Genomic DNA, 25,803 nt, shown 5'->3' with positions numbered 1-25,803 from the left:
ATCCGCTCCATCCCCATTCTGCCAGGCTCCAGGGATTCACCCTCCAAGCAGCCCCCAAAGAGGCACCTCCGAAGCCGGCATTGGCAGCCCAGGAGGGAGGGAGGGAGGGAGGCACACAACAACCCGGCAAGGAAGGGCCCTCCACAAACACTCCGGACCTCTTTGGCACTTGCCACTCTCCCTGCAGGGAGCTTGGGAGCCTCACCTGTTTGGCCTTGGCCATAATGTTGGCCTAGAGCATCACGTTGTTCTTATTGTTGGTGTTGTTTGGCCTTGATTATGTTGTTGTTGTTGACCAGCCTCCAGTTGGTTTTGACCCATGGTGACCCTGTGGACGAGGAGGCATCTCCAAGGCCCCCCTGTCCTCCGCTGTTGTGTTTAGGTCCTACAAACTCATACCTGTGGCCTCCTTAATAGCATCCATCCATCTAGCATGCAGCCTTCCCCTCTGCTTCTCTCCACCTTTCCCCCAATGATTCATGTCTTCTCATGATGTGTCCGAAGTACAACAGCCTCAGTTTAGTCAACTTGGCTTCCAGGGAGGTTTCTGGCTTGATCTGCTCCAGGGCCTATTTGTTGGTCTTGTTGGCCATCCATGGGATCCTCCGCACTCTTCTCCAGCACCAAGTCTCAAATGAACGGATTTTCCTCCTATCTTCTTTCTTAACTGTCCAGCTCTCACATCTATCCATGGCAAAAGGGAATAGAGTGGCTTGTATGATTCTAACTTTTGTGCTCAGTTGCGCATCTTTGCATGTTAGGATCTTTTCTAGTTCTTTAATAGATGCCCTTCCAATTCTTAATCTTCTTCTAATTTCCTGGCTGCAGTCCCTGTTTCTATCAGTGATTGATCCCAGATATGATAACTTTTTTACTGTTTCTATTTCTTCATTGGTTGAATTTGTGTTAACTGATCTTAACTGATCCTCTGCCCTTGCATTGGAGAGCCTTCCTTGAGATGGGACTGACTGCAGCACTAACTAGGCATCATCTTCAACAAAGCATGCCTCTTCCCTCTCCCATTTAAATAAACATATGCAGATTTTATGCAACCTAGACCATATTAATGGTGTAAAATCTAACAGGGCAGACACCCCTTGGAAATATGTAAATGGCTTACAAGTTGGGATAAAAACATAATTATGTAAAAGGAATAAAACACAAAAACAGCTGCCTGCCCTCCCCCTCAATATGCTGCTTTTAATTCCATGACAGCAGGCAGAACAAATTATGCAACAGACACACACACAAATGTTGGTGTCCTGGAAAAGATCTGGACCAAGGGCAATGTGCAGCAGTTGACATACTTCCAAACTGCATTGTGCAGGAGATGATCAGTGAAAGAAAAATAGTACTTTATGAAACAAGAAAAAGAAAAACAAGAACAAAACCAAACTCCCAAACAAGCAGAAATTTTAGAGGCAGATCTGGAAAGAACTCCCATCCTTCAACCAACAATAAATCTCAAAGGCTTCTGAAAAATAGTCTGGAAGTAAATAAACAGCCATTTAAAGGTAGAATTCAAATATAGCCATCTTAGTCTGTCAAATCACTATGCAAAGGGATCTTGTAGCAGCTTTGACACTAACTGAAGGAAAGAAGTTGGCAACGTGAGTTTTCATAGACTTAAACGCACTTCCTTAGATGCATTTGGTTTTAAGTAGACTTTATGAAAGCTCATGCTGCCAACTTCTTTCTTTCAGGCAGTCTCAAAGGCACTACGTGATCTCTTTCCATCCAGTTAGAAGGTGGCTGGGCCTGGCAGGATCTGTTTTATGATTATTTAGAATACTTGGTTGTTGTTTTGTGCTTTTAGGTCACTTCCGACTTACGGCAACCTTAAGGCAAGCCTATCACAGGGTTTTCTTGGCACGATTTGTTCGGAGGGGGTTTGCTTTTGCTTCCCTCTGAGGCTGAGTGTGACTTGTCTATCACCACCCAAGCAGGAATTCGAACCCTGGTCTCTGGAGTCATAGTGCAACACTCAAATCACTACACCACACTTCATACCCTGAATTTTATCTGAGCAGTTGCCAAGATGATTTCCAAAATATATTGCTATTGCACACTCACATGTCTCAGCAGCTGAGCTTGTGTCCTGATTTGCTTAGGAAAGGAATTCTCTCTTACTGTGCAAGACTGAAGAGCAAGGGAAAGCAAAGCAGAAAAGTAGAGTATTGGAGAGATGGTGACGGAGAGAACAAAACTTTCACAGTTCCAATTTCAGATGTTTACTGACGCGAGAGACCAATACCAAGACAAAATGATAAAGACACAGACCACTTTGTTCTTCATAGGCTGTCAACATGTTTATGCTTTCCTGACACGTCATTCATTCCCTCAGATTCTTTAGTGGGATGGAGAACATTAGGTGGGTTGCAGAACATTTCAGGCACAGAATACAAGAGTGGTGGCATCCCAAATGAAAGGTTGGAATCCATGCGCCAGTGCAGGTGCCTTCAAAACCAGGGACTTTCTTTATTTGAAATTAAGGCTGCATCCACACTGCAGAACTAATCCATTTTGAAATGGATTATTTCTGCAGTGTAGATGGACTCTAAATTGCCTTCTGAGATCCCTATTTATCAACTGCTCTACTCAGGTTTTATAAACTCAGGGCTACATCTTCCTTGATCGAATCAATCCACCTGTAGTATGATGGGCCTCTTTTTCGACTGCCTTCTAGCTTACCAAGCATTGTCTTTTCCAATGAATAATGTCATTGCATGATCTGTCTGAAGCACAACAGTCTCAGTTTAGTCATCTTCACTTCTAGTGAAATCCCAGGCTTCATTTGCTCTGAAGCCCATTCATTTGTCTTTTTAGCACATCATGGTATCTCTAGAACTTGGCATATTTCAGACGAGTAGATTTTCTTCCTGTCAGCTTTCTTCACCCTAAACAGTTTTCACAATGGTACATAAAAATCAGAAATACTGTAGCTTTATACCCCTGTCGTATTAGTTGTATCGATGTCACCGGGTTCTATTGGAAAATCCTGTCAGGATCCCTCGAAGAAGTTTCACGGGTGACGCTACATGTCAGAAACAGATTAAAATTCTGTCCCAATTTACTAATTTTAAGCAGAATTCATGAGTGGTTTAAGATTAGCATTTCACGTTGCTGTTCTATTGAATATTTGATAGTACATTTGATAGGAGCAGCTCCACACCTCAGCAATTCCAATGGGATCAGATGAAACTGAAACGTAACAAATTTGCATTGGAATAATACATGCCTAGGTTATGTCTTTTTCTTGCTTTCATTAATTTGTGTACTTGTTAACACACAGGGGTAACTGTGCTGGTTATTTAGGAAATTCAAACAATTTACTTCCAGCAGGGCAACCAGAAAAACTAAGAGCAGTGTTTTCCCATTTTGGGTTCCCAGAAGCTGTCATTAGACCACTCAGCAAAACCAGTCCAGAGATTCTAGAACATCCAAATGGTCAACCAAACTAGAATCCTAATGTTATCTAGTCTAAGGCCTGGTACAAATGGGTGCTTCGAGGTGCCCTGGGGCCAAAATTGTGGAGTATCCGCACGCTCCCAAGCCCTAGCATGCGGTGCCATCACGGTGGCTCCTGTCCACACAGGGGCCACCATGATTATGCAAGTGCAGCGCAGCGTCTGCACATCATGGTGCTGCACTTGCATCAATGCGCAACAGTGCGCCAATGGCGCACTCATGGTGGCAGCCGCGTGCACCAAGAACCTGCTTTTAGCAAGTTCTTTTTGGTGCGGAGGGAGCCCACATGATTTGGTTGCTGTGGGTTCCCTCAGAAACAAAAACAGGCAGCTCTTATATCAGCATGGTAATACCTCCCCATCACATGGCCTCTCCTCAGATCATCCTTCTTCAGATCATCATTCTCCATATGTGGAAAACAGTGGGGAAGCAGTCTATTATGTTCCCCCTGAATCTGCTGGTTTAACTAGTGAAACAGAATGCTTGAATACTGCTTACATTTCAGCTCATCAGCTTGTTAGGTTAGTTTTCTATGTCCAGGAGGAAACCATGCTCTATGAGGAGTAACTTAGGGAGCTGGGTATGCTTAGCCTGGAGAAGATTAAGGTGTGATATGATAGCCATTTAAATATTTGAAGGGATGTCATATTGAGGATAGAGCAAGCTTGTTTTCTGCAGCTCCAGAGAATAGGACCTGGAACAATGGATGGAAGCTACAGGAAAAGAGAATCCAGTTCAACATTAGGAGGAACTTCCTGACAGCAAGGGCTGTTCAACAGTGGAACACACTTCCACAGAGAGTGGTGGAGCCTCCTTCTTTGGAGGTTTTTAAACAGAAGCTGGATTGCCTTTTGTCAGGGATGCTTTGATTGTGAGTTCCTGGACTGGATGGTAGTCTCTTCCAACTCTTACAATTCTATGAATGCCAAACAGAGGTACAGAGGCTGTGCTTCTAGAGCAGATCGCTATTAGTGACCTAAAGTTAAAGCCAACACAAGCTCTAAAAAGGTTGGAAGGAAAATATTAAAAGCCAGAACCCACCCATCCTAAAATTGTTGGGTATGAAATGGGGAACTTTTACAAGTAAAGAAGCGTAAGCCCTTTCCTTCAAATAACTGAAAAACCTTGGGAAGACACCCATCCTCCAGCAGACTTCACTGAGGCAGTTGTTTTTAAAGTGGCTCCAGCTGCACCCACTTCTAAATCTGCAGCTCCTGATTTATTCATGGCATTAAGGATGCAAAACACAAGCCTAAGGAAGTAGGCCAACATGAGAAGAAAGCAAGAATACACAGCAAGCAATTTTGCTATTCTAACAGAAAGGGGGGATTAAATTAAAAAAGAAAAAGAAAAATTGTTCCGCCTTCAAATGACAAGGCTAAGATGACTGGAAAGGTCAGTGAAAGAGGCAAGTACTAAAATTCAGAAAGATAAAAGGATGAGATGTACCTTTTCCATCTCCACAAAAAGGGGAAATGAAACTAATTAATAGATGGGAAGCTTAATGTGGCTTTCGAAGCAGTTAGTAGATGCCTCCAAGGCAGAGTGAAACCACCTCCTGGCCACATTAGATGAAATGGTTGCACGGTAGACTGCAGCTCTGGTACCCAGACGGTGCTGATGTGCACATTCTCCCCGAAGTTCAATGAAAAGCAGAAAAAAACTACTTCTTGCAAGGCTTCCTGTATCTTCAGTTCCACCTCTGATTTCCACCTCTGCAGTGACAGCAGTTTAAATATCCAGTTGTGCAATGACAAACTGACCAGTATGTGCAGTTATAAAAAGGTTTTTTTTTCTCCCCAGGAATAAAATCTGGTTTACAGCTGAACAGTAGCTAGTGCCTTCCTGATTGCAATATGGTTCCCATACCACCAAATGAAACACTAGGAGGCAAGGAAAAGCATCTGCAGAGTTTCCAGTGATGTACACTGGCTTATCAGCAACTATTTTGTGTGGTTGAAAGCTTGTGCTTGATTACATGTTGCGCCTGGATTGTTAGGAACCAGAATATGATGCTCTTCTTTCAAGGTTGCTCAGCTTTGCTGCTTCCTGCCAAAATCCTGTCTGTACCCCAGGAAGAGCCAAATTCCACATTTGATGAGCCAAATTAACAAACAGGTTCAGAAAATGGGAGCAACATATATATATATGGTATATATATAGGACATGACTTCTTTATTTTAAATCCCATAATGGGCAATTTGGAACTGTAGGGAGATGAGTGAAAATGTAAATCAGCAGATAGTCAACACAAGAAAGCTTTGAGAAAGCAAAGGCACTAGACGCAATAAGCATTAGGAACCATTTTGCCAGCTGTTTCAAACACATATAGCATATTTTGTAAAACTTAACATTATCCTCTGGAATAAAAATCCCTAAATTATTTCTCTTATTTATGCACGACATTAGCCAACTACCAATGCAACTATTTTTAATTCATTCTGGTTCATGTTTGCTTTCATGCCTTTGCAAGCAATCTTGGGGATTTATTGCAGGAATCTGACTGAGGGAATTCAGCACAAGCAAAGCCAAGAGGCCCAGGTACACAGAAAAGGGAGAAAAGGGCTGAGACAGATATAGCTTTAAGGCAAAAGAACCATTCCTCTTTTTCCATTTTCTATCTACATGCAAGGGCATCCTCAGCCCACAGAAGTCAAGTATTAAGATGATAACGAACGGCTCAAACAGACAGGCCAAAATAAAGCTGCTTCAGGTCACTTTGGAGGTATGCTGTTTAAATGACACACACATCTTAACAGGCCAGAAGCTGTGCCAAAGGACTGGAGCATGGCTTTGGGGTGGCTTCCAGCCTCTTAGGATGCATACAGCATTTAAACAGCATGATTCCAAAGTGACCTGAAGCAGCTTTATTTTGGTCTGTCTGTTCAGGCCCTAAATCTCCATCACTGGCTCCTGTTATAACAGGTACGCTGCAGGGATTCAAAGAGCTGTTATTTCCCTGAACATTTGCCATGTGCAAGGCAATATAATATAGCACTAAGACTATAGTATAGAAAGTGAAAGATAGCCAACTATCATCATCAGTAAAATATTTTTTTGCTTCAGTGACTAGGGAGAGATGGTATGGTTCCTGCTAAGTACACATAATACATTTTGTAGGGAGAATAGGCTTACTAACGGCTGAAGGTTTCTTCTGTTCCCATTATCAAATTCATCTTGAGAAATTTAAATATAAATTACAGACCATATTTTGTTACATAAATATCTACTATACAGTTATGTACAGAGAAGTAGAACACAGAGAAATCTTGCATTTTGCCAGCTATTTTAACTGCTGCAGGGTCATTGTGATAGCAATGAAAAAAATGAAGTTCAACACCAAAGTGTTCCAACTGCTGTGAAAGTCACCAGTTGCACTATAGAAGTAATGCTGTTTCTCTCTAAAGTATGGTCAACACATATTTGTACTGTCATTCTCACCCTTAACGTTTCCAAGAACGACCTGAAGCAGTTTTCATCAATCTGTAAGATAGAAAATGGGGGCGGATGCTGGACAGGCATTGCTTTTTCTCAAGTGCATAAATGTTTATTCTTTAGTCAGAAGAGATGTTCCCAAAGCAATGTCGCCAAGACCAGGTCCAGGAAAACCAGATCCACTGTTGCTCCAACCTTGGGTTGTCCTTTCCAATATTAGTACTGATATGTGAATTGACTCTTCTTAAAAATAGGAGTCCAGCCTCCAATATTTTAGCTTGGATAGTAAGAACAGTAAAAAAAGAAGAAGAAAAAAGAATCAGCTTGCTGTTCCTATGACCTTGCTTTCATCTGAGAATGCTTAGATACTCTGTTGATGCTGCTCTCAATGAAGAATTTCAGGCCTTGTAAATCTTGAGAGTAGAGAAATTCCAGGTACCATTCCCACCTTCTCCCCTGCAGATAAAGCATTAGAATTGTGAATTTTAGAACTTTTAACTACAGAAGTTTATTTGTCAATGTTCTTGCATTTCCTCTGTTAATTCTCCAGCACCTAAACTATCAGGCCAATCCACATTAAAAAATTCCAGCATGCCTATGTAATGCAAATGTGCCCCACTATCACAAATCTGGTGGTGGGGAATAATTTGTCACTCTGCATCTGCCTTATAAGTGTCTATGAGTTCATGTAAGGCAGCTTCATTTAGTTTCTAACAGGCATTCCTCTTTACAATAGAGACTGATTCACGAAAAACTAAAGTTGTGCCCTTCACACTGGTAGCTGACCAAAAAAAAAACATTTTGTAGGGACAATACAGGAAAATAGGCTGACTAGTGGCTGAAAGTTTCTTCTGATCCCATTATCAAATTCATCCTGAGAAATCAAAATGATTTAGGATTCCTTCAAAGATAAACATTCTTGAGTAAAAAATTACCAGTCAAGAGAAACAATTGGATTCTGTGGCTATACTTTGTATAGCAACAGGTGGGAAAACACCTTGTAAAATCTAATTGCTCTCCTAATACGATAAAAAGCAGACGTGTATAAATTACAGACCATATTTTGTTGCATAAATATCTACTATACAGTTATGTACAGAGTAACAGAACATACAGAGAAATCTTGCATTTTGCCAGCTATTATAACTGTTGCAGGGTCACTGAGGTATTAATAAAAAAAACGAAGTTCAGCACCAAAGTGTTCCAATTGCTGTGGAAGTCACCAGTTGCACTACAGAAGTGGACCATCTGGGTGGCCATCTGTCCAGCAAGTAGTATATGTGTCACAAAGAGAGACACAGGAATAAAAATAGAAAGAAGCTTTAAAATATCTACCAGTAATTGTAGGTTGGCACCAGAAAACGTTCTGATTTTAAAAAAATAAATTCTTTCATAATTTATTTATTAAGATAGTGGATAGCAGCAAGTCAGAAATGTACAAGAAGATGTAAAACAATGAATAGATTAATACAATATAAGCCCAACTGATCAGTTTTCACTCCTCTTGCTCCTACAACATGCTCTCTCCCCCTATCACTAGCTATCTGCATGTATGCAAAAATTAAAACCATGTACTCATAATCTAAGCATGTTAGTTCCAGTCCATCTGGGGCATCAAAATATTCTACATTTTAGAGCTTTCTAGAAAATTCACATCATTCATTGACACTAAGCCAAGTATGCTAGGTGGCCAAGTATCTTCTAATCTAAAACATCTTAGTAGCATTTCTCATCATCTTTGTCTTCTCCTAGCCCTTCTATTCTTTCCAGGCAATGTCCTCTACTCAGTACAGAATGCCTTCAATGCCAGCACCAATTTAGAAACAGTTTTCCATGAAATATAATTGACAAGTAGCCACTATACCTGAATTAATTTGAAGTTTGGGGTTTCGTCTTGTGGTTGAGCCTGAAGGAAAGAAAACAAAATAACAAAAATTAAAGGTTCTCTTTTAAAAGAAATAGCTTCAGCTAGGGCAAAGTGGTAACTCTATAACACACTAATTCTGATTTATATTCAGAAATTAGTCTAACTGAAGCCACTACTGAAACACTAAACCTTTGTAGACAGCACTGTTAGTCAAACGTTTTAGAATCTAACTCTGCTAAATCAGGCTTATCTTATCGCTAAACTGTGTCATGAAATCAGACCAAGAGTCATATCATAGGTCTATGGAAATACTGATACATTTGACATTCTGTCTGCACAAGTTGAATTAGTTTGACTTGCTTTTGGAGAGCAAAATTTATTCTTTCTTTTTTTTAATTTTCAGCTCAAAATGTGGAAACTGAAAAAGAAATCTAGAGTGCTCCAAGACACCTAGCATTAGCAGGTTATTGATCTTCCACTGCAGGCTGTAAGTGGAAATGCAGATTACTTCCCACAACGTTATGGGATACTGTACATTTTAAAAAATACATCTTACTGTGTTCTTGCCACATCAGTATTCTAAGCAGTACTCTTCCATTTTAAAAAAAGATTCTTCCACTTAATAATAATTTTTTTAAAAATGACAAGGTAGGGCCTTATAATGGTATTAGATTCTAGGTCCCATGTTGATCCCAAACACACTGTAGTCCTGAATCTGAGATACTGTACTACCATAAAAAGAGTTGGGTACACATTTGTGCTTTACCAGAGGTTGCTTAAATCACCCTACGAGCACATACACAGCCCATTCATTTTTGACATGGTGAGTAGGGAGCTATTTGATCATTAAGCAATGGGTTGGTTCAAAGCTTTGCAGCCTACTGCACAATTGGCTGAACAATAGTGGAATCCAGCATAACTATGGTATAGCATTTTGGGCATTAATTATTCTTCATGTGGAAGCAGCCTAAATTACATGCTAACATTACTTGGGCATCAACTATCTTCTGCTTTGTGACAGTGCCCTCTAGTGAACTGAAGAGCAAATTCCACGCTTGAATGCCTACAAAAAAGGCAGTATTCTTAAGATGTTTCTAGGGAGAGAATATCACTCCCTGATATGTATTTTCTGCATGCAGAAAATGTGCTTTATCCCAGGCATCTGCAGGTAGTGCTGGGAAACACACCATATCTAAAACCCTGGTGAACCACTGCAGTTCAGTACCCAGGACTAAACTAGATGAACCAATGGCTGTTGATGCTGAATTAGGCTACTTTTGTTTCCCTTTAGACATAGGTTCCTTTATGGTCCTGAATATGTCTACCTGCCACTGGAGTGAAGGTTGCAAAATCTCAGCTTTTGACAGTTGTACAGAAAAGAAATGTTAATTATTGCAACTTCTCTTTTCAAAGCAATTATAGAAGAAAAACCTGGACTTCAATTCTCAATCTGTACCTGTGGGGTCATGCAGATGGTGCAGGACCGTGGCTACCGCACATGCCCAGTCCTGATCCGGGCCGATGCCAGTTCTGAACAGGACACTGGCACAGAGCAGACTTTCCCTACCCCTTTTGTGGCCTGCTTTTCTGACCGGCTTTTTGTTCTGCTTCCAGCTGCATTTAGGGCATACATCGTCTAACCATAATACAGCCTTTTGGCCCATTTTTGGCCCGTTTGCTTTGGCCTTTGTCAATATCAGACATTTAGAGGAGATCAGAAGCTAACTCCCATTTCAGAGACTGGAACAATTTTTCAAAGGAATTAAATTAGGAACAAAATATGGCTGAAGTTCTGGAAGTGTGTATGGCAAATTTATTCAGCTGTTTAAAATTTATTCAGCTGTTCTGCAGGATGATGAATGTTTTGTATACATTTTGCACACTTTTTAAAGAAAAATTATTGCTTTTGCTAGCCATGGGGGGGAAAAACATATGGACCTAGGATCGACTATAAAACATGGGAATGGTATGTGACAACTTAATTGGGTTTTAGATTCCATCAAATATTACCGAGACACTTAAGCACCTATTTTATTTATTTATTTTTATTATCTATCTTTCATCATTTGAAAGCCTCTGTTTTTTGATTCCTTGCTCTTTTGATGCTTGCAAATTACAGACAGCTCTCGTTACTTCCACAAGGGTCTGCTCTTTTGTCATTCCTAGGTGTATCCACCAGGAAGGCTTTTCCTATGTCCTCACCATTTAGGTCTGTGAGAGAAAGCCTACTCCCAAGGATCTTAAGACTCCGTTTATAGAGGGAGACACAATTTTTCACATAGTCTGGACCTCAGTCATATATGGATTTTCTTTGCAACCATAAGGACTAGAAATTTGCTTTTTAGAAGAGGAAACCAAGCAGGAGATAATGGAAGAAGCAGCTGTCTGATATGCTTTAGTTTCAACAAAAGGAGCCAGGATTACTTAAAGCTGCTATGCTGGAAAAAAATCAGGAAGCATTATATCCTTCTACTAACAGATTCTGTGAGCTTTGATAGCTGTATGAAGACTTGAATTCATATCAAGGTGCAACATTATATCTTTCTGCACCACACACATTCTGAGGAGGCCAATGTGCTGTGCAAAAATCTATAGCATATAGGAAGAAAGAAAAAAAAAACCTTAATAACTACTGACTAATACACACATGGAGGGGGGAAGAGAGATTCAGTAGCCTTCAGGTTTTAGCACAGTACTAACAAAAGTTAATATTGGAAAAAATACTGGAAAAAATCATTTTCCTTACCTGCTCCAAGAACAGCAATGCATAGCCTGTCAAGGCAGGATGGTAAACTATGTTCAAGCCCTTCCTGTATTCCTGCACTTTGGTCTTCTCCAGCACTTCTGAGTCCATGTGAATGCCCTGGGGGTGGAAGTCTTTCTGGAATACATTTGAAGTCCATAGGCATCCAACCATGGCTGTTATGTATTGGTTGTATTCTTGGCAAGTTCGGCTGCTAAACTTGAACTGCAGAATTGTCTGATGGGACAAAGGAGGACAGCCTATAACTGGTTTCAAGCCAGTAATTGCAACCTTCTTGCTAACAAGTAGCAACATCCCAACATGACAGCTATGCAATCATTATCTGCAGAATGTCACAGATCAATCAGCTGAAATTACGCCTCCATAACTTGTCATCAGAGTAATGGAAGTAACAGCAATATTTGTAACACATTACTTTTGGGACACAATTACTGGCACTGTTTCTTTCAAAGAGCAACAGAAGTAGAAATGCCATTAAATTTTTAGTACAGTGGTACCCCGGGTTACGAAAGTAATTCGTTCCGCCGCCGCTTTCGTAACCCGGAAACTTTCGCTAGCCGAAATGCCCTTAGGCGCTAATAGCGAAAGCCGCGATTTCGTGTGAAATCGCGCCGAAAAGCACCAAATTTTTTTTCGTAACCCGGAATAACCTTCGTAACCCGGAAACATTTAATTACATGGATTTTTTTCGTAACCCGGAAATTTCGTAAGGCGGCGCATTCGTATCCCGGGGTACCACTGTATAATGAGTTCTCATCATTCTTACAATGGGTGGGAATCATGCCGCATGCAGTCCTTACAATGGAGAGTACAATCCAAACCTTAGGATCCCCACTGAAACTGCCCTTTCCCCCCATTTTTTTTGGCTGAAAAAAGCAGCAGAAATTTAAGCAGATATGCAACAAAGAGCATGTCAAATTAAAAAAGGAAATGTATAAGAGGACAAATGAAACTTGGTTGGCTCCTCCAGACACAGAACAGTAGGGGATATGGGGGAGGGGCAGAAGGCTGGAAGCTTTTAGGGGGAAAAAGCTCTCTTGCTCGGTGTTTCTGCATACATTTCCAAGTCCTCCTCGCCTCACAGCTGGCCGAGCGGCTTAGCAACAGTGGAGCAGATAGTTCTTCTGCAGAACAGTTAGGGCTCCCATCATTTCATGCAACTGTCTGCATGTTTGCTTTCCCTCCATGTGGGCACCCAGTGGGGAGGATTTTAAGAATTGTGCCCAGAGCAGAGCAAAGGAAAAACATGTCCCTATGGACGAGAAGGCAGGAAGAAAAACTGGCCTTATGGGAAAACTGCTTCACCTCCTGACACCCTCCAAGACTGATTTGTTCCTGCCTATGGAGAAAAAGGTGGACCAACCCCACAATTAGGAGGTTCTGCTCCTCTCCACAAGGTAGTTTGAGAGCTTGTCATATGAAAAAAGTACAGCATAAAAGAGGCATAAGCAATAACTGAAGAGTGTCAGTGGGATTATGTTGAACATCAGAGGAAGGTGCCAATAGAAATAATCTACTCCAAACATAGGGTACTGAATGTCTTATTACTTGTTTTACCTTTTTAGCTTGTTGATTTTGTTTTGCAGCTATCAAGTTGGCTCGATACCTTTAAAAAAGAAGAAAAGAAGGTTTCAGGCATACTCTGAATTCTAATGAACACATGTGTAACATGAGCAAGGGTAGTAAAACTGGTGTAGTATAGTGGCTAAGAGTACTACAAATCAAGAAGTCCATGGGTTGTTTCCTGTCTAACCCAAACTCCACAGGTGGCTTAAGCAAGTCACTCATTTCAGTTCCCTCATCTGTAATATATCTGAAAGTAATACTGCTTGACTTTACATGGTTGTTGTAGGAACTGTAAAGATAACACAAACAAAGTACTTTGAGCATCTGAAAATGTTGTACACATGTTAATCTTCCTCTGCTTTCTCCTATTCTTAAACAAATAGCTACAGCTAATCAAAAATTGGTACGTAACTCTCCTTTCCACTCTCAAAGTGAAAAGATACCAAGAAAATATCAGATTTCCCCATCTCTTTCAGTAGTACTGCTTACAGAAATTTGTTCCATAATTTGTTACAACAGGAGCAATTTCTAAAGCAGACAATAAGAGCAGAATATGGGAGCCATGGATGACAGTTCATTATCATCCGATAGCAAGCAGATCACTTCTGAATACAAAGTGATTCAAGGAAGAGTTCAAGAGGCCCTTTTCACAACTCACAAACAGCTGTTATTTAGAAAGAAGGGCAGCAGTTGAATGGATGCCTATTTCAGTTCACAGGTGTCCCTGCACATAAGGAGGCTGTTGCTTTCCAGAGCACAACAGGCTATGAAGGAACTCTAAAGAAAAGGTAGAACATGACCTCAAGCAGCAGCACTGGGCTCTTGTGCAGTCACTACAGAAATGAGAAGTGACCAGAAGTAATGGGTCTTGACAGCTGTTTGGCATAATGAGCACAATTTCCTTACCTTCCTGTTTGTACCCTTCCACATTAATTAGCTTGCAGTTTCCTTAAGGGTGAAGAAAGAACCCTATGCCAGCTGTCAGCAACTGGCTACTCATATAACACACAACTATTAACATCCCTAAATATGTAGCAGGTCCTACAAACAACTGAACATTAAAAATCATCATCATCACCACCACCACCATCCAGATATACAGCTTGTGTCAGTGGCTGAGATTTCTACTGTCCTCTTCAGGAGCAAATCACCACCACCAAAACACACAATGCCATTTTGAGACTCCAGGCTCTGTATCTGATTATTGTTGAACTCTGAATGATTTAGGCAGTGATCTCCAAACTTTTTCAGGCTACTGCCCCTATTCCTATTGAGCAACAACCCTAACGTCACCCAATCCCTATTTCTTGATATTAGGTCCACTGTTCTACCACAAATTCAAAAGAACAAAATCTCAGTTGCTGCTCCCTTTTCACCTGATCACCTTGGGACCAGCAACCAAGTAGCTGGCCGAACGGCAACCAAGAACTCCCTCACCCATGTCAGACTTGTGGCAAAGGCTGCCATAGGCAAGAGGCTTCTCAGATGCTGCTTGATTGGCTGGTCATTCGCTGCTCCTTTTGCACCCAGCCACCCTGGAATCAGCTGGTTGAGCAGTGAATGAGAAATCTCTCACGTGTGCTGACCTTGCCGCAAAGGCCAGCATAGGCAAGAGACTGCTTGGACACTGTTTGACTGGCTGCTGAGTCACTACTCCCCTTGCACCCAGTCACGATAGTAACTGAGCAGCTAGTTGACAAAGGCAGGGGCTCATTCAAAGAATTAACTCCAAATACTTTTCCCTTATGTTTCCCCAGAGATGTGCTTTCCCCACAGCTTCAAGTAGATGGCTGAGAAAGGCAAGAGCGGTGAAGGATTCTTTCAAAGAATTAACTCTGAATACTCCTCCCCATCCTTCCCCAGAGACCTGCCTTCCCCACACAGCTTCAAGTAATTCCATCCACACACAAAGATTGTTTCTTCTGATATCTCTTCTTTCAGCATGACCAATGAAAGAAAGCAAGAGCAGCAATGCAGCTCCAACCTGCTGGCTGAGTCCTGGCAAAGCTCAAAGCAGGGTCTCAAATATGAATGCTCCTTTTTGCGGCCGCTTTTCCCTCACTGCCACATGGTTTAACTCCCCATTACAGTCAGCCAGTTTGTCCCAAAATGGCACTGGGTGAGTGAGCTGGTGCCAGCAAGTGGTTTTAAGGGACCCTGAAAAGAAAAGTTTCATGTACCTGTCATCGCCACCAGGGTCCTAAAATTTGCTGGTACCCCTTGTCTTTTCTGCATGCCAATAATTTGAACGAAGCCCTCCAACTGCTGCCACCTTGTCCCTCACTGTCCCCTGTATTTTTCCACTGCCTTAAGGGGGACAGTACTGCCCACTTTGGGAATCTCTGATTTAGGACAAATTAACCAGGGTATGCAGCTAAATGTATGATATTTATCTTCTTATAAAAGCAAGCCATTGTAGCCTTTTTGTTGTTGAGGAAGAGAAACTGAAAAGTTGTTCCTCACTTTTTAGCCACAAAATGAAAACTGCATAGAACTACAGCTGGTACCCTCTAAAGCCAGGTTCACACAATTAAAACAGAAAGGGTGCAACCCCAATACAAGTATTCGTACACACGTATATAAGGAATTTATTTCTGGATAGACATATAGAGATATGTGCTTTAACTCAGTGTTTCTCTGATTTTTAAATCTATCCCTTTGAATAAACATAATAGTATTATGCCCCTCTCCAAAGCTACCTCCCCCAATAATTTTATCTGAAATGTAAAGTATAGTTGGTTCTTGCCCCATTCAACCCAATGGTGTCATGTGCACGTGGCTGCTCTGACAGTAGCCTCTCATCCTGAGTACAGATTCCATATCAGGACTATTAAATATGTTGGCACTCCCAAGGCGATATTCTGTCTTTTGGCCTAATTATTTCACACAACTAAGATGGCACATAACTATGTCCCACAGCAACAGCAGCACAGCGTCTAAGTAGTTTCTTCACGTACTGTTTACTAAGATGTAAACATTATGTTTGATACTATTATTATGCAACTGTAGCAGCATAACCCTGATTCAACCTGAAGTGGGCTGGATAAATGGGAAAAATAAAGCAAAATGTGAAAAGCAAGCATGCTAAAATATGAGAAGGAAAGCTGTACTGACAACAGGCAATAGAACAGATGGTGGTCATCCAGGTAAGATGTTAAGGCTTGGAGGCAGAAAAAGCAAAAAACAAAAACAAAACAAAACACAGGACCTTAACTATACCTGTACATAATATGACAGAGACGGTCGACTGTGACTGAATCCATGCTGAGCACTGCTGGATAGAAGACTCCAGCAGGAGGCATCACAACCAATGGGAGATTATACTTCTGATACACATCACAAACCTACAAGTAAGAAAGTCAGCCAGATGAATTTTTATGCTCAGCATTCTCCCCTTTATAAAGTATACGAAGGAAAAAAGCAGGGGGTTGCACTGTGCTTGCCTACCTTCACATTAAACTCTAAGCTCCAGCTTTCCATGTGATTTTATACACTTTGGCCTATACACTTTGGGTTCAGGATATCTGAAGGATTACCTATTCATTATCATTTTATGCTGAATTGTTCCAAATTGTTTTAGTCCTGCTTTCTGGTTATTACAATATTTAAATAATGGGATTTACACAGGTAAATGGTTTTACTAACCTTTTAAAATGTATTTTTGGAAATACATTCAAAGGGAAAGGTGGTTCTTCCCTGTTTCTCCATATTCTATTTCTCTCTCCTCCTTTGAAGTATTAAAACAGAGGCAAGAATAATGTGGTCCTCCAGAAGTTGCAGCTCCCACAATCATGCATCACTGCCTAAACTGGCTAGGGCTGCTGAGAGCTGCAATCCAATATCTGGAGGACTTCATGTATTATAACCTTCTCAGGACTGCCAAATGCCACCTGTCTAGAGAGAACTTATTCAAGCTAGCCCCTTTCCAATGTATTGAACTGTAAGCTACACCAACCCTAACCAGCATGGCTACTGCCCAATCACATCTGGAACAAACATATTTGGAAAGCACCAGACTACTGAAGATCACAGAACAAACTGGCAGAGTGAACAGCTTACTTACTATCTCATAGAAGTCCAGAATGAAATGCATCAAGAAAGCAGAATTGTTCTCCAAATGCAGAGCAATAGTTGAAAGCCAGCCTACAAAGTGGATGAGCTCTGCCACAGAGCTAACTACTCCAGAAAGTGTTGTGTTCCTGTAGAAAAGCAAGACATATTAACATCAACAATTTACAAGACAGGACACAGTTGTCCCCATGCAAGCTACATGTCGCCCCTTTTCACTCGCTGCTCCTCACTCCTGGAACCTTCTTCCCCCCAAGCAAGAGCCATCACTTCTTTTACCAGCTTCAAAACGGAGTTGAAAACCATCCTGTTCAGAGAAGCGTTCCCAGGCATTGCATAATTGTCGCTTACTATTTGATGTTCTTGTGGTGCCTGTTTATTGAACCATTTCCTGTATTGCTATGTACTGTATATGTATTATCCTACTTGAGAGTATGTATTTTCCCTGGAAAATGATTAACCATCCATTATGAAGCCTCGCCCTCCCTCCAGTCCATCTGCCTTGGTCCAGGCCTTAGAGGTAGAGAGGAACTGCTGGACCTCTTACCCTTTCCCTCCACCACTCCCTTCTCCTTCTGTGTCATGTCTTTTTAGATTCTAAGCCCGAGGGCAGGGAATCGTCTAACTAAAAGATTGTATGTACAGCGCTGTGTAAATTTACAGCGCTTCATAAATAAAGGTTAATAATAATAATGTCTACTTGACAGCTTAATGAGGAATACATAGTATTAGAGTTGTGGACAGCTTTTAAAGTTCATACTTACAGGACATCGGCATTCAATTCTGTTGCCATATCTGCTTGCATGATGTGCCAGTTCAGCCAGTTCAGTAACAGTTCCCTCAGACTTTCAAGAACACTACACTATAGAAGGAGAAAAGGAAACCATCCATGGATAAACTTCATGTCAGACTTGGAGCCCAGGCCCAGCTGGAATAGTTTATAAACTGTCAAGGAATGCAGCAAACAGCAAATAAAAGTTTATGAAACTCAACAACAACAAAAATAGATTTAAGAATAGTCCCAGGATTGTTCAGTAGTTATGGTACACTGTACTAACAACAAAAACACAGAAACAAAGGAAATAAAAGCTCTAGGAGACAGAGCTCTTGCACACTTCCAGCTACAAGAGAAAAAAAAACGCAGTAATAATAGGTTGCCTGCAACTCTGTAAACAATAAGATCCTGTAACTCTGGACCTTTTGAGTAGTCATCTGTGAAATCAGATATACAAGTTATTTTACATCTGTACAGAGCTCAGTGAAACAGTTTAAAGCTAGCTTTAACATTCTGGAAGAACAAAGATGACAACAAAACAAAAAACAACAGCCACACAAAACCCAACAATGAATATGAAGAGAGAGAAAAAAAATTAGAAAAAAGTTAACTCTAGGCAAACCCAGACAATTATAGGATCATAGAGATGGAAGAGACCACAGGTGCCATCTAGGTTGATTCCCTGCTATACAGGAATACAGTCAATCCAGCCTCTACTTAAAAAAAACACCTTGGCAGTGTATTTCACTGTTAAACAGTTCTTACTGTCAGGAAGTTCCTCCTAATGTTGAGATGGAATCTCTTTTTTTAAATCCATTGCTCCATGTCCTAGTCTCTGGAGAAGCAGAAAACAAAATTGCTCCATCCTCAGTATGACATCCCTTCAAGTATTTAAACATGGTTATCATGTCCCCTCTTAACCTTCTCCTCCTCACAGGTCATGGTTTCCAGACCCTTCAACATTTTGGTTACCCTCCTCAGGACATGCTCCAGCTTGTTAATATGCTTCTTGAATTGTAGTGCCCAGAACTGGACACAATATTCCAGGTGAGGTCTGAGAGTGAGAGTACTACTTCCCTTGATCTGGACCAGTGATTCCCAAACCTTTATCATCCAGATTTGGACTTCAGTTCCCAGAATTCCTGATTTTTGGCCAAGTAGGCTGGGGCTTCTGGGAGCTAAAGTACAAAACACCTGGAGGACTAAAGTTTGGGAATCACTGATCTAGACACTACACCCCTATTGATGCAACCTAGGATTATATATATATTTTTAAGCAGGTGAGGTCTGATAACAGCAGGATAGAGTGGAACTATTATTTCCATTGATCTACACACTATACTTCCACTGATGCAGCCTAAAATTGCACTGGCTTTTTTAGCTGTCACATCACACTGTTTACTCATGTTCAACATGGGTTCTACTAGGACTCCTAGATCCTTTGCAAATGTGCTCTTATCAAGCCAGGTGTTCCCCATTCATATCTGTGCATTTCATTTTCAGTTTGTGGGGCTACAGCTTCTATAAGATTCTTCTAGGTTCTGAAGGATGCACTGTGCCGGCATTTGTATGAATTCATAGATGACCACGAAGACATGTCAAAGGAATTCTGTTTTAGTTTTCTTAATAAAATATGATCAGTGGCATTTAAAGAAAAAAATTATTCAGCAATCTTCATATGATAAAAAGATAAGTAATAAGAACAGTTTTGTAAAAACTGGATGCCCATTTTTAATACGCTTTCAGGAACTGAATGTTGACTAGGGTTCTCCAACTAATCAGTTGAATCTTTGACATAGCAGACACATTATAGAAAGAGAACAACTAATGGGACTTCCGGTGGTATGGCCGCCCGATAAGCACCTCAAGGAGAAGGCTCCGAGGGATGCTTGCCTCCCGCGGGGACTAGCGCGCCCGCCGGTGATTTCGCGGGCGCGATACAAACCCCGAAAGTAAGGGGTAGCAGAGGGGCTCACCGAAACCTCCCAAGATCCACGCGTCCCCAGGAACAGCCCGCCGACGAAGGTGTTTGCCTCGCCGGTGCGAGAGAGAGGGAGACGCGGAGGAACGGGTAGGAAGAGCAAGCCACGTCCGCGCGAGTGCAGCCGTTCTGCGGCGCTAGGGTCGCCTCCACCTATTACAAATACTCAAGCTTTTCAGCTGACAACTATCTTATTTTCTTTTCTCACCGTGGAATGACTTTCCAGTACTAACTTTGCTGTCCCAGGGAACTTTACTTGACTTTTGGGAGTTATTTTGACGGAATCCAAGAGGAAAAACTACAAAATTTGTCTCTGAGGAAACTCTCGGTGGTTTGGAGTGCTAGTATATAAAATAACAACAACAGAGCTTTAGGGCAAGAGCCCAATCTGAAGAGTGTTTGACTAACTACTACCTTTTTATAAACGAATTCATTGCATCCAGATTAAAAGAGCACGAGCCTCTTAGTTACCAGGCAGGATTAAAGGGAAGGGGTAACAACATAAATAAACAAACAAATAAATAAAATTAAGACGCCGGTGTGAAAGAGGGAGACGCTGAAGACTTCTTACCTCTTTTGAGCTTTCTTTCCAACCTTCGACCCTACAAGCTGAAGAGAGACCACCCTTGTTTTCTTCACTACTCAAGTGAGAAACCAGCCTACTGGAGGTTTCAAAGGGATATGGAGTCTGGTGGTTTGGTTTGGCTTTTCTTTACTGAACTGTAACACACTGAGGTTTGTTTGGAAGCTTGTATTATTTGGGAAGCTAAAGACAAATAGAAGGAACACTCATAGGGTAGAGTGTATAAGACATTTTTGGTGGATATTACTGTAACCTTTCAAGAAACTTTGTTACAACAACTATTGTAGCTGAGGCAGAGAATTGTTAGTAGACTCCTAAGAGTGTAACATTATAACCTTTTGGATAATGGTGTGGGGATACTGCTAGGGGTTAAGATTGTAACTGTTATTAACAACTGTGTTTTTCTCTCCTCTGCTGTTTAAATTAGGTGGTGAACCTTGCAAGCTTGAGTTTTTTTCCCTCTTTACTTTAAACCACATAAGGAAGTAAGTGCCAGCGCTTCTGATTTACCGGTCTTTACAGATTGGATATAATAACTTGAAACTTAATTAAGATTGAATTTACCTTCCCCTCTCTTTGTCAAGGAAATTAAATTATAAATTGTAGTTATCATCTTAACAATTTGTGATTGTATCTTCAAGGTCATCAGCAGACAGTACAGCTGCAAGAGGAGTAGGAGTGAGCAAAGCAGGTGAATTTTATTTAGATAGTAAGGGTGGTATTTGGCTGTGGTGGAAGGACACCTAGTGGATAATTGTTGCAATTCAAAGAAACTGATTATTGCAATATTAACCCCCCATCACTAGAATAAGATATTACATTTTTTGTGTCTTTTTTAATTCGAGATCATACAGCTCTTAATCAAAACCAGATAAATACCATTAATTAAAAAAAAAAAAAAAAAGAGACGGTAGGTAAGGAAACTTGGCAGATATCTTATATACAGAATCCAAAAGTGATATACCCCATTTAAGTAGATTAATAAAAATAACAACGTATTCATACCAAAAAGAATTTGGGGGGTAAACTAAAAATTAGTAACAACTAATATAATTCCATATCTAGATTCCAGCACAAATAAAAGATTTGGTGGAAAGTTATGCCGGTCACCTTAAGAAATATGCCACCGAAAAATCACAACCAAAGAAGACTCTCTATAGATGCAAGCAATAAAGGTGAAGACCAGTTCAATCAACTATTAGAAGCAATAAAAAACTCACAGAAAGAACTACAGCAAGAAATTAGAGAATCTAGAGAGGGAATGTCGTCGGAATTAAAGGCTGAGACCAAGCTAATCAGGCATGATTTGGACAAAATTAACAAAGACATAACTAAAATAACAGGGAAGATCGAGAAATTGGAAGTGACATCAAAAAAACTAGAGAAAAGAGTAGATGAAATTTCGAACATACAACAACAGGAGCAGGAATCAGTACTAAAGGTACAACTAAAGCAGAGAGAATTATGTTTAAAATTGAGAGGGGTGCCAGAGCAGTCAAATGAGGATTTATATACTTTTCTTATCCCAATTTTGGCAAAATATTTAGATAGAACCCCTCAGGAATTTAACTGGGAGATAGACCGGATGTATCGTCTGAACTCGAGAATAGCAAAAGAAAAGGGGTTGCCGAGGGACGTCGTTATATATTGGGTGAGAAAACGCATTAAAGATGAACTATTACAGAAAAACTTCAAAACAAGATTGGTTATCCAAGGAGAAGAGGTTCACGTGTACAAAGATGTGCCCCCAAATATTCTGAGACGGAGGAGGAGTTACAAGTTTTTGACGGACCCCTTGAAAAAACACAGGATCTCATATAGGTGGGATGAGATAGAAGGAATCTCACTGATCTGGAAACAAAAGAGAGTCAATCTGAAGTCGGTGGAGGCAGCCCAACAATTTTGGAGGAAATACCGTGAAGAAATAGAAAATGCCGGAACAAGGAAAGAGGAACAAGAGGAGGAGGAAGAAAAAGTAAGATCCGAAGACGAGGAACCGTTGGGAGAGGAACAGCAATCAGGAGAAGAAATAGTAGGAGAGGATCTCGACCTGAACACCGATTTAGAAGAGAATACAAGAGAAGACCTTGAATTCTGACTATTATATTGAATAGGTAAGTGCTGATATTGAGTAAAACAGAATCCAATTCTAAAGTAGTGGTTACTGGAAGTGACTTTTACCTAAATATTTGGAGATATATTACAGGGATTTTACAGGATAAAAAGTAATTAGAGGTAATTAGAGGGAAGATGAAGATATCAACCTGGAACATAAAAGGATTGAACTCACCAATTAAGCGAAAGAAAGTATTCAATGTAATTAAGAAAGGTGGATATAACTTGATCTGTCTACAGGAAACCCGTATTAAAAGTAAGGACAAAAAATATTTAAAATGCCAACAATTAGGGAAAGAATTTATTTCTGCAGCCAAAGTGAAGAAAAGAGGGGTGGTAATATACGCAAGGGAGAACTTACACCCTAAAGAAATATTCAATGACAATGACGGAAGCTATATAGGAATAGAAATAGAATGGGGTAAAGAAAAAATTTTAGTGGTAGGAGTATATGGCCCTCAAATAAATAAAGGGAAATATTACAAGATGCTTCATGAAAAGATAACCACTCTTGGATACACAGAAATTATTATACTCGGGGACTTTAACGGAGTGGTAAATCCAGAGATCGACAGAAAATCTGATAAGAAAATAGGGTCAAACCAGGGAAAGCTCCCTAGAGCATTCTTTAACATGATATATAATTTAGATCTGGTCGACGGGGGCAGACAATTATACAAAAATAAAAAAGAATTCACGTTTTTCTCCGAAAGACGTAACACATTTTCCAGGATTGATATGGCCTTTTTTTCCAAATCCTTGGTAGTGTATTTAAAAAAAACAGACTCCTACCCGAGAACAATGTCAGATCACAATCAAATCTCCTTTACCTTAAATGAAGCAACGCATCAATATAGCTGGAGACTTAACGAAGATTTGTTAACGGACCAAACCTTTATCCGCAATACAAAAATAGTTATTAATCAATATTTTAAAGAAAATATGACAGGGGATATTAAAACTACTGTCGTATGGGAAGCAGGCAAGGCAGTATTAAGGGGATATTGTATGCAACAAAACTCAATTAAGAAAAGGGAGAAAACAGAAAAAATAAATGGCCTATACAAAGAATTAGCACAGAAGGAAAAGACTCTACAGAGGAATCCTACTAATAAAAATACTAAGGAGGAAATTAAAATACTTCAAAAAAAGATAGATATAATAAATACTGAGGACATTGGGAAAAAACTAAAAAGGGCAAAACAAACAACATTTGAACACTCTAACAAAATAGGTAAATGGTTAGCGGCAGAATTAAGGCAAAAAAAAACCAGGGGTATGATATCTGAGATCAAAAATGAAGAAGGATTAGTGGTACGAAACGAAAACATCAAGGAAGTTTTTCTTAATTTTTACAAAGAGTTATACAAAGCACGGCCCTTAGATAAAAAGGAATGCTACGAATATATCGATAAAATTGGTGTTTCCACCTTACCTGAGGAACAACTGGACAGACTTAATCAAGAAATATCGGTAGAAGAAGTCATCCAAGCAATAAGTCAAGCAAAGGAGGGCAAAGCTCCGGGGTTAGATGGATTTACAGCCAAATTTTATAAAACCTTTGTAAACGAACTGGCCAAACCCTTAAAAACAACTATGAACGCCATATTAAAAGAAGGGATCCCGCAATGTTCCCCATTCATATCTGTGCATTTCATTTTCAGTTTGTGGGGCTACAGTTTCTATAAGATTCTTCTAGGTTCTGAAGGATGCACTGTGCCGGCATTTGTATGAATTCATAGATGACCACGAAGACATGTCAAAGGAATTCTGTTTTAGTTTTCTTAATAAAATATGATCAGTGGCATTTAAAGAAAAAAATTATCCAGCAATCTTCATATGATAAAAAGATAAGTAATAAGAACAGTTTTGTAAAAACTGGATGCCCATTTTTAATACGCTTTCAGGAACTGAATGTTGACTAGGGTTCTCCAACTAATCAGTTGAATCTTTGACATAGCAGACACATTATAGAAAGAGAACAACTAATAATAAACTTTATATATGCACAGATAGGTGAATATATAAACAAATTATTTATAGGTAATTTGCTAGCAATGCACATGACTAAACTTGATATATTATTATACTGTTAATTTTTGAGGACTGAGTGGTAGGAATTGAAAAGCTGCCACTGAGATAGTGGTTAGAAAAGTCTGGATGTGAAGAGGAACTGAGATGGCACTACCACCAAAATGCTAAAGCTAGGCTTCAGAAAGTTCCAACCAGCTGTACTGGCAAAAAATAATCCATTTGTGTAAATCACAATGAATGCTTATTTCATGTTGTCTGATTTTTATTTGCAATTCCTTTGTCTCTGAACACAACAGGCTATTTTCAAACTTCTTGTTAAGTGCACTTCAACCTGAAGAGCCAATTCATACAAAATGAAAAAAACTATCTATAAATGTTAACAAGTGCTTCACCTCCTTCCATTGGTGAGGATAGCAACCCTAACATTGTTCAAAGTTTTGTATATCATGTATTGGCAGGGATCAAATGTGTTATCACTCATATACCTATGGTGGCCTCCATTACCTTAAAATAAAGGGATGATGTGATGACAAGTTGTGTCAATGGCCTGCAGAGATAAGGCTTCATTTCTACAAACAAAGAAATAAAGAAACAGTGACATCCATGTCTACTTTGACCATTTTAAAAAAGAATAAGGCTGCTTTGATTGCATGACTTACCTGAGAAAGTGCTGAGAGGAATCCAACTCACCAGCTGCAGAACCTGTGACCTACAACAGCAGCCATCCCAGAATGGCAGGCTCCTGTACAAGAATTCTTCACAGGATGAGAAGCCCTCCTGAAAGAGATAATTGAGACAGCAAGAGATTTCATGTAAGCCAGTCCTTTTCATTCAGGAAGCTGCAATCGCATAGGTTCAATTAGTACTACATATCTTTCTTGCTCATTTATTGTAGGGATTATAACATTATGTTGTATATGGAATTATTCTGATCACTTGAAAGCACTACCTAAATGTCAAATTATTATTACCACTGTTTTAATTATACTCAGCTCCAAACAACGTAACTTATTTTAGACAGCAGCATGCATTTTATGTGTGTGTGTGTGTGTGTGTTGAGACCTAAACAACACATTAGTCCAGGCTTTAGCCAAGTTACACAAAAGGAGATGAAGCATAATTAATGAAAAGAGAAGAAGATAAGAAT

At 40.1% G+C, this 25,803-nt stretch overlaps 1 protein-coding gene across 2 annotated transcripts in view; it reads right to left on the bottom strand.

The window, feature by feature from the left end:
- Positions 1–5,647: 5,647 nt before the first annotated feature.
- The window catches only part of LOC149308887 (centromere protein I-like), a 36,934-nt gene continuing 16,778 nt past the window's right edge, over positions 5,648–25,803 (bottom strand). For both annotated transcript variants that reach the window (XM_089536634.1, XM_089536635.1), the window contains exons 14-22: positions 25,316–25,433; positions 25,161–25,225; positions 17,933–18,030; positions 17,164–17,299; positions 16,320–16,444; positions 13,092–13,140; positions 11,517–11,750; positions 8,768–8,809; positions 5,648–7,359 (exon numbers count right to left, since the gene is read on the bottom strand). In XM_089536634.1, coding sequence (XP_089392760.1) covers positions 7,237–7,359; positions 8,768–8,809; positions 11,517–11,750; positions 13,092–13,140; positions 16,320–16,444; positions 17,164–17,299; positions 17,933–18,030; positions 25,161–25,225; positions 25,316–25,433 — 990 coding nt within the window. In that variant the 3' untranslated portion in view covers positions 5,648–7,236. The remainder of the gene's footprint in view (positions 7,360–8,767; positions 8,810–11,516; positions 11,751–13,091; positions 13,141–16,319; positions 16,445–17,163; positions 17,300–17,932; positions 18,031–25,160; positions 25,226–25,315; positions 25,434–25,803) is intronic.

This window comes from Sceloporus occidentalis, unplaced genomic scaffold (assembly GCF_023333645.1).
Source record: "Sceloporus occidentalis isolate IW3139 unplaced genomic scaffold, rSceOcc1.0.p SCAF_8, whole genome shotgun sequence".
Taxonomy (NCBI): Eukaryota; Metazoa; Chordata; class Lepidosauria; order Squamata; family Phrynosomatidae; genus Sceloporus; species Sceloporus occidentalis.
This window is presented reverse-complemented; position numbering and strand designations above follow the sequence as displayed.